Source organism: Poecile atricapillus, chromosome 34 (assembly GCF_030490865.1).
Source record: "Poecile atricapillus isolate bPoeAtr1 chromosome 34, bPoeAtr1.hap1, whole genome shotgun sequence".
Classification (NCBI taxonomy): Eukaryota; Metazoa; Chordata; class Aves; order Passeriformes; family Paridae; genus Poecile; species Poecile atricapillus.
In genome coordinates, this window is record NC_081282.1 from 2,300,642 (window position 1) to 2,313,004 (window position 12,363).

The following is a 12,363-nucleotide window of genomic DNA, read 5'->3' on the forward strand; positions in this document are numbered from 1 at the left end:
TGTTCCCTGTGCATCTTCCCTTGGGAATGCTCAGGAATGTGCAGGGAGGGAAGCAGGGCCTGTCAGGCCTGGCTGCAGCGCCTGGCAGCACGTGCCAAGCTGAGCCTGGCTGCAGGCTGCCTGCCCACAGCCTGGAGCCAAGCTCACAGCATGGAATGGGCTGTCCCAGAGTGCAGGGAAAACAGTGGCTTTGGAGATAATTGTGTGTTTTGGCTCCTCCAGTCTCACCTTGCTCTCGTTGGGGGTGAACTGAATGCGCACACGGGCAGTCGCACCTCGCGGCACAGCACGGTACGCCTCGTTGGGGCACACCAGCCTGAAACAAGGTGAGCTCTGCATGGAGACCTGCACCAGCTGAACACACTGCAGGGAAGACATGAAACAATGATTTTGCCACTTGTGGAAACAGGTGGAGAGGAGACCTGTCCGTGCCCTGGTGACATCCTTCCTTGATCCCTTTTCCAGAGCACTTTCAGCTGTGGAGGTACAGACACATCATTCACAAGGGAGAACTTGAATCCCTTCTGTCTGGCTCATTTTGGCCAGGGGCAGTAGGGCAGTGCCCGGTGGGAAGGAAGGGCCCAGCAGGTCAGCACCAGCAGGATGGAGACAGAGCACCTGCACCAAGTCATCTGCATATTCAACAAGGCCAAAAAACCTGCTGGCTTCTGCCTGCACACAGCCATGCAGTGGTGTTCCAGACAGGGGATGTGCTACCTGAAAGCAAAGCAGCACATTATCCTGGGAGAAGGAAAAAATTCCCTTCTAGCAGATCAGGTTTGGCTAGGGCAGGTCTGGGGGTACAGTCAGGCAAACAGACCAGCAAGAGAGGAGACCAAACACTGTGGCCTCACTGGGAATAAAAGCAAACCTGAAAAGGCAAAGAAGGAACACAGCAAGACAATCCCTAAAACATGGAGATGGCAAAAGAGAATTTAAATGAGCAACTAAAGCAGCAAGGAAGAATCATAAAGCCATGACAGCAATCGCTTTGCCAAAAGTGATGGAAATACAGACAGGCTGTGCCTATTGACTGTGGGCTGCAAAGGCATTTTCTGCCTGGACAAACATGACCAGTGTTGACTCACATTCCAGCATTAAAGCAATCTTGGCTCCCCAGGGGCTCTTGCTGCCTGTGCAGGTGAGCTGGGCTGCTGGGCATTCCTGCCCTCAGCCAGCAGGACAGGTTCTGCCCTCTGGGATACACAGACACAGCAAACATGCATTTTCTAGCACATAGATATCAACCCCCGAGCACCAAAATGCTCTCAAAAAGTCTAAACCAGATGATTTTGACCCTCCTGGCTCTTCCCACCAGTCCACGCTTGGCACAAGCCTCATTTGAGGAAATGTTTCCCTGACTGAAATTCAAATGGTTTCAATTTTCCTCTTTATAGTGGAACACAACTGCTGACATTTTCCAACTTTTTCCCCTCTCAACTCTCTTGGAAAACTGCAAAATAATCACAATTGCCTCAAGTGAAGGTGAAATCCTCCAGGAGCACATGGCTTTGGATGTGCTGTGGTTCTCCAAAGGGAAAGCAGAGCACCACGTTGATTTTGGAAAACGTGAGCAGAGCTGGATGAAGCTTAGCAGGAGCCTGAAGTGGCACCTAAAGGCCTCCCACTGCTTCTGCTGCATCAGTCTGACTCCAGGGCTGTTTCACAACACATTTCCTGCAGTACCAATGCCATTAGTGATAAGTGATTCCAGCAGAAAGTGGAGAAGACTCAGCCCATGAGCTTTGACTGTGAGCTGCACAAAGGGAGTCAAACAGGCTGAGAGAGGCAGAAATTCCTACCAGGAACCAAGATTAACCAAGGAGACACAGGATGTGGTATAGACCCAAGGCAAAGCATGAAAGCAGGCTAGAACTGTACAGCCCTCAACATTCCTATCAATCCAGAGCTTTCAAGAGAAAGCAAATCCTTTGGGATAGATACCATCAATGCATAGCCAAACTCAGGGGAGAATTCCCAGCACAGCAAGATTTCCACCATCCTGCAGAACAAAGGTGCTGAGACATTTTCTTCTGGATGTGCTGCAGCAGGTAACTTGCTTTGCTGTACACCATGGGAATTACACCACTCCCCTCTTCCAGCACGGTGTTAAAGCTCCAGGCCCCAGCACTTACCTTGCTCTCATTTGTGAGAGACAGTTCCATTTCAGAGACTTCATGAGCCACGAAGTTCTGAAACACCAGCTCTGGTGGGGAAACACGAAACAAGCTCTGTTTCGGGAGAACTGGCAACAACTGGAGAGACAAGAGAGAGCAGGGAGAGGTTCAGCTGCTGGGAGGAATGTTCATGAAGGAGACTCTTACTCTGATCCCCAGTGAAGTACAGACTCTGGGTGAGCACGTCTGCCCAGGCCACACTGGGGAAACAGTAGCTCAGCCACCTCTGCTCTGAGCTGCTCAAGAGCTGCTGGGCCACACAGAGCAGGGTATAAAAGGAGCCATATAAAAGGATATAGAGGGTATAAAAGAAGCCATATAAAAGGGCATAAAGGGTATAAAAAAAGCCATTTTGGTGGAGGGTGTGTGTGTGCTCAGCTCTCAGGCAGGGAGATAACCAGCTCAGCTGAATTGTCACTAATGAACAGTTTTCTTTTGCTTCAACAACTTTGTCCCCTTTAATTGTATTTAAAAGTTAGTGTGTTCCTAACAGAGGTAAAGGCAAAAATAAAATAACACAGAAAATAGGAAAAAGACAAATGAGGTGAATACTGAATGAGGATAAGGGTCAGTTCTTTTCTCAGTAACTTGGGTAAGAGTAGAGTTAGTATCTCCTTTTTCCATGAGCTTTAAATGGGTGCTTTCTTGTAGTCTATTATTGCTATCTTATTTGATACCATTCTAGAGGCATGTCTGAAATGACACAACAGCAGCAAATGCTTCTGGAGCAGAGACACTGCTTTGAGAAAACTCTCCCCTGTTGTCTGCCTTCTCCAGCCACACTGCTGTCACTCCAGACACACCAGCAGCTCTCCTGTGGGACTGCACTGCTGAAGGGAGTGGCTGCAGCTCACTGTCCCTTAGTTGTGCCCTTCTTTGAGCTGTTCCTGACCTCCCTCTCCAGGGCAATCCTTCACCACTTTGTTACTGTCTCTTGCTGCCCATTTCCTGCTCAACACCCACCTCGGCCACCTACCACATCTGGATTGTGCAATATACCCAGCCAGTCCTGCAGGAAAAGCAGCTTTAAACACACCTCTAAGTAGGCACTGATCCAGAGAAAGCACATCCATTCCCCCCTGACCAGGGCGAGTCCCCTGTGCACCTGGCAGCCTGCAGAATCTCTCAGGCTCCCAACACATTGTTCCAACCCAAAGCATTCATGCAATTACTTTTGTTAAATCTGCAGTAATTCCTGCAGGTCCTTGGCCTTCAAAGGCCAGCACTGCCACTGTGGAGGGAATCCTATGACCCCAAGCATTTGATGGTGACCACAGCAAAGCAAGAGGTGGCTCTTTCAGCAGGAAAATGGAAAATGGCAAATTTGTGCCTTTGTGTCCCCAGCCTTCCCCCCATTGTTTCAGCAATGGCAGCTCCACTCCAGCAAACCCCAGCAGTTTCAGCAGAAGTTATTTGTGTTGGCTTGGTGCAGATCAGGACTCCAAGTCCACCACTACCAGCAGTTTGCAACGACAACAGCACCTGGACACTGAGGTATTTTGCTGGAGGTGAGCCTGTCACAAGCACACACCCTCTTCAAACTTTGCATCAGACAGAAAGGAAAAGAGCAGGAAAAGGCTACCTTCTGACCAGTCTCACTCGTGGGTAGAAATGGACCAATTCTGGGCAGACTACTCTCCCCAGCACTGGCCTCATTCCTGTTGAGCTTCTCTCTCGGGAATCTAGAGGGAAGCAGCTGAAAGGCAAAAAAAACCCAGCAAAAGCATCAGAGATGTGCTTGTTCAGAAAGGCTTTTCTTGAACAAGTGGCACTGGTGACTAATTGGTGATCACATCATCTAGGACAGTCCTGGAAGCTCTCTAAGTTACTTGTTGAAATACTTAGCATCAATAAATTAATAACAGAGCAGAATACACATACTTCAACCACATGGCTGTGTCCCTCAGCTTCCCCATGATTTGATGGGACACGTTTAGGGATTTCTGCTCTCTGGGCATTTGTTTCCTCTTTAGTTTCACTGGATTGAGGCAGTGATCTTTTCAGAGAGTGGGGAGGAGCTGTCAGAACTTCCTAATTCCATCCCTGCACAACACTCAAAGCTCACAGCGAGGAGACAGCGCTGCTGGGTGAGTCCAGGAGATGCAAGAAAGCAAAGTGGTACCAAGAGTGAGGTGCACAGGAAAGTGTCCAGGTTTTAGTTCTCTCTGTTAATTAGCATTTGCTTCCCCTGTCTGGGCTCCCACAGCCCTCCACAGAAGAAAACAGAGGGATCTCCTTGACAGAGCCTCAGCAGCAGGGCATCTTCAGTCAAGTGAGCTGCAGACAGCCAAGGGACCTTTGTGGCCCTGACTCCAGTGCTGTGTGCAGGGCTGGATCTGTGCCCCACGCAGGAGATGAGAGAGAACAGCTGCTCTGGAACCTCTGCTGCTGGCCCCAGCCGTGTCTCTCCAGGCTTTGGGCAGAGCTGGAGCTGCCCAGGTGCTCAAGGGCAGGTTTGTGAGAGCAGCACAGGGGAGTGCCCAGCCTGACAGAAGGAATTGCTGTGACAAAGGGCAGGGAGAGAAGCGCCTGCTCAGGGCTCCAGCTGGACATTGGTTTCACCTGGCCCCGGTGGCACAGCCAGGGAAGACACTGGAGTGTCCCTGGAGCAACACACGGTGTTCCCAAGTGCACCAGGACAGCCCCCAGCAACAGGAGCACGGCACAGAGAGCTGGGGAGGGCTCTGCAGCCTCACAGTGCTGCTGGACAACAGCAGGGGCAGGGAGAGGAGGGACACCAGGGCCATTTCCAGCCTTAACACAGCCCCAGAGGCTACTTACACTGAAAGACTTCAGTCTTGCCCTGAGCAAAAGCTCAGGAGGTGTCGTTGTCTTTTCTGGAAATCCAGAAGGCATCTTGAAAGGAGGAAGTCGCAGAAGATCAACAATGCCTCAAGAAAACTGGAAGGAGCAAGAATGGAACTCTGAAAATCCAGAATCCAATTCACAGCAGACTCAAGAGATATACTGGTGCTAAAAAATTTATAGTATTTAAAAGTAGCCAAGTGCTTGTTTGGTGTGAGTAGCCAGGATTGTTAGGCCTCTAGTTGAACTACATGGCTATGTTGTGCAATTCAAAAATGAATCACACTGAAACCTGGAGCTAAAATACTGAATACCATTAATAATAGTTAGAACAGACTGTAAAAGCTGTAGCTTTAATATTATTAGATTCAATATACTATTATTACTACTACTACTATTATTATTATTATTATTATTTTAAATATTGATATTATTTAAAAATAGCTAGAATGGACCTCTTTTTCTTTAGGCTAAACACCCCTTGCTCTCTCAGCTGCTCCTCACAGGATGTGTGAGAGACTGGAATGTTATGGCTCATGGCTTAAATCTTGTTCTAAAGGGTTTTTTGCCCTGTGCCCACCAAAGCCCACCCTTCCCTGAAAATGCCTGCTGACTGGAACTTTGGACTGTGAGTTAAGCCACCTAAGGGAACTTGAGAGAAAATAAAGGTGGCACTATTGTCCTATCATCTCAGGTCTGGGCAGAAGTAATCAACACTGAGGGAGAAAAATGCATCCACACCAAAGCCAAAGGCAGCAGCTGTCCTGAGAATCAGCTCTGTCTGGCTTCAGGGTGGGGAAGTCACAGGCACAGACTCATCTGCTGAGGCCAGGTTTGCGCACAAACCTCCCATCAACAGAGGGGCAAGGAGGAAATTTTGTGGCTGTGCCACATCCCCAATGTAAGAGGCAGTGGACACCCATCCTCCCTCCCACAAACTGGCTCAGCTCTAAAACCTCCCCCCACAAGAAGGCCACATCCAGGGGACATTGCCATGAGGAGCAGCTGAGGGGGTGTCACAACCCAGCCAAGACCTGCAGCGAGCCCCCAGAGCCGTGCCTGAGGCCTTGGACCAGATGAGTGCAGGGGATGCAAAGTGACACAACAGATCTGAAAACCCACAACCCAATTCATGGCAGAGCTGTGACAAAACCCAAAAGTACAACTTTAGTCAATCTTTAACTTTTTTAAATTTTAAACAAAATTCGGGACTCCCTGTGAGACCAAAGCACCGCGAATTGGGGACTCCCTGGCAGAAAGCAAAGCACCGCGAACTCGGGACTCGCTGTGAGAGCAAAGCAGCAGGAATTGCCCCGCACAGCCCCATTCCCTGTGAACAATTCCCCTGGCGAATGGCCCAGTGGAGCCGTGTGCCCGTGGCCAGGCTGCGCACACCCACCGAGGATCGCGGTCTCCACGCAACTGAAGCTGGAACAGCAGCGCCGCGGGCGCTGCGGCCGCGGTTCCCAGGTAACCCCGAGCCCTGCCCGTGCCCCTGGCTTCCATCTCGGCCTCCGCTCGGGGCCTGTTCCGCCCTCCGAGCTCCCTCGGGCCCCGCCGGGAGCCGAAGGAATCCGCTGCGGGGCCCGGAACGAGCCGGGCACGTTTCTCGCTATGGCCACAGCCCCGCACCCAGCTCCTGCTGCTGCTGCTGCTGCTGCTTCCAGCAGGAAAAATCCCAGCGTCTCCAGAGCTCGTGTTCAGCGCGCAGCACACGGGCAATGAGCGAGCTGCAGCTCCTGCCACTAACGGGGAGCTTCTCCTGCTGCTCCGGGACACGCAAGTAGCAAAAGGAATTTCCCGATGGGATGCTTTATATCCCCTAATCAGCAGCCAGAAATCAGTGCTCCAGAAGACTGAGATTATCACATCCTGTATTTCTCTTTGGCGTTTTCTTTCAAAATACAGATGTGCTAAAAGAAAAAAAAAAAGAAAAAATAAAAAGTACAATATTTATCAATCTTTATCTTGGAATGAAGTGTAAGACTGATTTTCAGCTGTATTCCCAGCACTGTACTAAAAACACACTACAACCGTAATAGTTGGAAGTTTCCTACTTGCAGTAAACTCCAGCTCTTAGTATTCTTTGCAAGTTTATTTGTAATATATAGGTTTACATATTCTAAAGAACTTAGGTTTATTAAATTACTGCATGCTCCTCAATGCTGCTGAGCAGTAGCACAGACTGTTTGTGTCTTCAGCAGGACTGCTTTGTCTTAGGAAAAAGGCTTTGAAGTAAAAAACTTTCTGAGTTAAACAGAATAAAGGAAGTACTTTGGAAAACAAAGGAGGTAAAAATGATCAACCCTATCAGTTTATGATGTTTCCATGGCTACTACTCTGTGCAGCCTGAAGAAGCTGTAATGGAATAAGGGAAGATTTCTTACAGACATGTAAGATATAAGACATGTTATCCCTAAGTGTATGGAAAACCTTCACCCAGAGTCCCTGCAGGGCTGCTTTAAAGACCTGGTGGCTGAAGAGCAACACAGGGTTGAACTAAGTCAGACAAATATCCAATTAAAGTCAAATTACAAGTTATTTTCAGATGGGGTCACAGATTGTGTGCTGCTCACCATCCTGGGGGTTCAGAATGTTCTGCAGCACGGCTGAGCCATGAGACTTGTGGAGAAGAATTATAAAAAGGTGAAGCACAAACATTTCTCATGCACCTACACTGCATTACCAACTTGGCACCTTAAAAATGGTTTTGCTCCTTTATTGGAAGTTTCTAGCTGGAGTTGAAGGTTTTTTAATTGCTGAGAAGCTCTGAGTAGAAGCAAATCTTCTTGCTGGGTACCTGATACTTGGCAGTGGAGGAATGTGCATGTACTTACATTTAGATCTCTGAAGTATTCATTGTAGTCAAGAGCATATCCAACCACAGATTTATCTGGGATTTCAAAGCCTCTATCTGTAAGAAAATACAGTTCTTTTTATACTTCAGTGGTGGAAATAGCTTTTAAATGCAGAGCTTGTATTCAACACACACTTGAGCTAAGGGTAATAGGCATCATCTCTTTCAGGGTGCTCCCTTAAGAATCTGAGCTATAAATTGATGAGAGAGGTTAGAATCTAAACCATTCCCATCAGTCAGTAATATAATTAAGGTGTTAAGAGAGTTATGTTTATTAACAAAATAATTGTTTAAAACCTGGTTATGAGTTAGTCCTGGGAGAAGAGACAAGGAATGAGATTTTACTTGAGTGAAAGTAGATGAACTGTGATTCAGTAGGACTTTTCAGTTTGGAAACAAGGCAAGTTTAATAATGCAGAGTCAAAACAAATGCCCTCCAGGGCCAAAGCAAAGCAACACACAGTTAAGGTTTGATTCATTTCTGCTATCTAAATAGTTAAATTTATATATCAAATAGCTAAACCTGCACTGAGGCCAGCCAGGGGAAAAACAGAAGGTGGTCATGAGGCCTCAGGATGCCATAGCTGGACATTAGTTCACAAGTTTTTATGTAGTTTCTCCCCATTTCTCTTGGCCTTCTTGAAACTTCTGTGCAGTTGTCAGATGTGCTGCCTGAAGGGAAATTGTAAGACTGTGTTTTGGAAAATACTAGAAAAACATGGCACTTACAGTCTGGTCTGTAACCTGGACTCTGACATGTCCTTTTGACGAGCAGGCTGTAAGGCAGAGCAGAGAAGATTGGTTTTTAAAATATGTCTAAGCTGTAGACTTCCCTTCTGCCACACCTCCCCATAAGCTTCTAAAATCATGCAATTAAATCAAGACAGTGAGATTATTTCACAAAAAGAAGTGGTGTTCAGCCTTGTCGTGGAGGGAGAAGCAAAGGCTCTGATCTAGGTTCATTCTTTATGTCCAAGTGGCTCTGGTTTGTATTCAGTTCCCTCCAATCCTGTGTCTCAGGTCATTGCCCTTCCACGTAGCAATGCCTCAGGACACTGGAATAGCACAGAGGGGGAAGCATGTCCAAGTGGCTGGGAATGATTTTAGTGGGGAGGGAGGGAGAAAAGGACATTTCTTCTGCAAAATCTTATCTATTCTTGGTTTGCCTGTGCACTTCAGAAGAAACTGAGAACCTCCTGGACAGTCCCTAGAAGGCCTGTCTGAATAACTGGTGCATAAAGCAACTGTTCTTATAAAGCATTGTGATTACTTGACAGACATAGGGATAGTCCACAAAATTTCATTTTAGAGACCTACTATAAGCAGATCTAGAATGCTGCTTGAAGTCATCTTCCAAGTGCTGACAGACTCTCAGATTCTGGAAACTTCTAGAGTTGAGGATAGTAAGGGATATTCTGAGTGTTGTCATTCCAGCATTGAGGCAACTGAGGCAACGTTAGAAAACTTATGGAAAGACATCAATTTCCTTCAGACATAAAGTAAGAAACAGGGAATCCATCAGACTTCACGGACTGCACAGAAAGAGCCATAAAACCTTTCTTTATTAATTTGAGCAGTGAGGATGGTAGTGCACAGGTAAATTTCCCAGTTCAAGAAACACTTAATTTTCCAGCAGCTGGGTAAGGATTGCTTCCTGCATTTGCTTTCTTCCCCCCAAACTTCAAGCCAAACAAGCACTTGGCAGCATACAATGACTATTCACCCAAATGATTTGAATGTGTTAGTTAGCAGCTGTATCCTTGTACCTTACAACTTTCACCATCCTTGGTTTCTTGTCTTTTATTTTTGAAAGCAGTGCTTTCATTGTTCTACCAGTCTCAATAATGCCCTGAAAGTGATAAAAAAAAAAAATTATCCTTCAAGTTTGAAAGGAAAATCAGACTGTCAGTGGATTAAATTAGAGCATACCAACCTGGCAGCCCAGTAACTTCATTAATTATTATTTTATATGTAATATGTATTCATTTGAAAAGAAGGGAGAAAAGAATCTGTGTCATTCCACCCCTCCTTCAGTCATTACTTACCTCTACTACTAACACATTCTGGAAGAGATTACATAGGGAAAGAAGGGAAAGAAAAAAAAATACTTAAATGGCAATTTTCAGCAAACCATACAGCCAAGAAAAGCACACTAAACCCCTCAGTTACAAGGAAATTGCCTTGATTTTCAAAGGAGATTGTCACTTGAACTACTGACTGACTTTGATGCTTACTGAAGAGTCTTTTTGTAAGTATTTATGAAAGCTTAAAATATGGTGATAAAGGCACCTGTGTCAGGTCTATATCTTGCTCTGTGTACAGCACTGTATTCTAGAGGCACTGAATGAATCAGTTGAGTGTGGTTCATTTCTGGGGGTTCTGGAATAAAATGGGGAATGGGACCTTTGGGAGCACTCATTGCTGATCACTTCAAGTTTCCACTGAGATCAGTGGGAATTATTCACTGTTTCAAAGCCCAGCATTTTAAATCAGTGTTAAGAGGCTGGAAGTATGCAGTATCAAAATCTTTAATAAAGATGGATTTCCTGGAAAATACACAGGAACAGTTGTTTTCCTTTAAAAGCTGAAGATGCCAATTCATACCTTCCCACTTAGTGTAGACAGCTCCTCTCCAATAAAACTGATTTTTTCTGCAGGTGACTCATTCTAGAAGGAGAAAGAAGAGATGGAAGTCACATAAAGCATGCCCCAAAGTGTTGTCCTGTATTTGTTTGAAAGGTGAGCTGCTCTTGCTTCTTGCAAGAGGAAGGAGTTTGAGATCTGCCCCTGGCTCTGTCATGTTGAGTGTTCTGCTATGTTTCTTCCAGTGAATATATAATATCCACCCTTTGGGGCAGACCAGTAAATCAGTTCCTTTTTAGTATGTAATTTGAAGAGAATGTACACATAAACTCAATTTTTGTGGGGTTCTCACACAAACCATCAGTATTTAGAATGCCAGTCTATGGAGAGAGTCAATTTTCCAAAGAAAAGAAAGTTACTCACACAGTAGCTTTTTATTCTGACAAAATCCACGGTAACGGGCACAGATTTATCACCATTTTGATTCAGTGCTTTTATATGGTCCAGCAAATCAGCAAAGAATTTATAGCCTCCTTTAAGGACACAGAGTGCAACAATGGGATGACTTCCCATGTCTTGCATGATATCTCGAGCCAAACGCTCTGTCCTGGGAGAAAGAAGGAAAAAAAAGGCAATTCTGGAAAGTGTTCTGTGTATCAGAGCTGTTTGTGCATCTATTAAGCAATGTTCAAGTAAAAACTCTGATCTTGCTGTTAGGTTTTTATAACTAGCAAATTGTGAGCACAGCAAGTCGTAGGAAAATAAATTAGGTATTTGCACAGCATAAGCAGATTTAACCCATAAACACAAATATTGCAGGATAGCTGGGCTTGAAGATAGTTGATGGAACATGGAAGCTTGACTGGGCTTGCAGAGGAATCCTCTCCATGAACCCCCTCTTATACCAGACTTTAGGACAGAAGTGTTCGGGCTGCAGGGTTTCCCCGTTTCTCATGGGCTGCACAGGGCAGGACCTCAGGCTTTTTTCATTTGGAGGGACAAAAATTGGCATCACTGTCCCTATTCTTTTCTGTTTACCCTCATACCTGTCCAGGATGAGTCCATGAGGAATGAAGACTCTTTCTAAATCCTCTTCATAATGCTTAGGAATGCAAAACAGATTTTTGTTGTAGCCACTTTCCTCATCTCTTATCTGCAAGGAAAAGGGAAATACATCTAAAACTAGCAACAAAGTCATTCAAGAAAAAGCTTCCAGTCTGTGACAGTGTGAGGAAAAAATTCCTCCCCTCCAATAATGTGTCAAAATAAAAATATTTCTGAGAGTTTTTGATCTTTCTGCTAGAACAATTCACAATCTGATAACTGGAGCTGGTGGCTGAGTTGTGAATGGAGTTGTGAATGCATAACAAGTACTTTGCCCCACTCATTATGAAATCAATTCTTGGCTATCATCAACTCATTAAAAAAGCCACCCAAAATAATAACAACCTTCCCTCTTGTTCCATTTGCCCTTCTGCAGAGCTCAGTAGCTTGCTCGTGTGGTAGACAAGCAAAAATTAAAATGTAAGGCAAGGAGATTGGGATTCCAGGTCAGCATGTCACTTTGGTGTTGCTATATTTTATATGTTAGTAAAGGCCTGTATGCACAAACCAGCCTTTGAAATAAGTCGTGATATTAAGGGCTAAAGTCCTTGAAACCTTCATGCAGAAGAGAGAGTAAGGCAAAACAATATCCCTGTGTGTAAGAGAAAAAATGTAAACTGTGTGTGTTAGCCAATAGTAGCTTGTTCTGCCTGCAAACCCTGTAGAACCCTATAAAAGTGTGCTGATAATAGAAATAAACTGGCATTCACAATTACTTCTGTGAAGACTGGTGAACAGCTCGGGGGTCTTCTCAATATTTGGCGCACCGATCAGAGACACCCTGCGGGCAGAAGGACTCTGGAGTCATCGGAGTGGATCTGGGCTCTACGTCGAGGG

General features: G+C 45.7%; 2 protein-coding genes across 2 annotated transcripts in view; both read right to left on the bottom strand.

The window, feature by feature from the left end:
* Positions 1 to 6,488, bottom strand: part of LOC131590682 (hydrocephalus-inducing protein-like) — a 58,272-nt gene extending 51,784 nt beyond the window's left edge. The window contains exons 1-4 of the mRNA XM_058860945.1: positions 6,382 to 6,488; positions 3,760 to 3,859; positions 2,136 to 2,255; positions 229 to 363 (exon numbers count right to left, since the gene is read on the bottom strand). Coding sequence (XP_058716928.1) covers positions 229 to 363; positions 2,136 to 2,255; positions 3,760 to 3,859; positions 6,382 to 6,488 — 462 coding nt within the window. The remainder of the gene's footprint in view (positions 1 to 228; positions 364 to 2,135; positions 2,256 to 3,759; positions 3,860 to 6,381) is intronic.
* Positions 6,489 to 6,847: 359 nt separating this feature from the next.
* On the bottom strand, positions 6,848 to 11,980 carry LOC131590708 (hypoxanthine-guanine phosphoribosyltransferase-like). The gene is made up of 9 exons (XM_058860976.1): positions 11,954 to 11,980; positions 11,469 to 11,575; positions 10,846 to 11,029; positions 10,444 to 10,506; positions 9,885 to 9,902; positions 9,606 to 9,688; positions 8,569 to 8,615; positions 7,820 to 7,896; positions 6,848 to 6,895 (listed from the first exon to the last, which is right to left on the bottom strand). Exons 1-9 carry the CDS (start codon positions 11,978 to 11,980, stop codon positions 6,848 to 6,850), a joined length of 654 nt encoding a protein of 217 aa, XP_058716959.1.
* Between the last annotated feature and the right edge of the window lie 383 nt (positions 11,981 to 12,363).

Excerpts from the sequence above, each read along its gene's own strand:
- LOC131590708 (XM_058860976.1), bottom strand. The coding sequence starts at position 11,980 with ATGCTGACCTGGAATCCCAATCTCCTT. Across the intron at positions 11,030-11,468 it reads CATGGACTCATCCTGGACAG|GACAGAGCGTTTGGCTCGAG; the intron begins GTATGAGGGTAA and ends TCTTTCTCCCAG. Across the intron at positions 8,616-9,605 it reads AGGATGGTGAAAGTTGTAAG|CCTGCTCGTCAAAAGGACAT; the intron begins GTACAAGGATAC and ends TCTGCCTTACAG.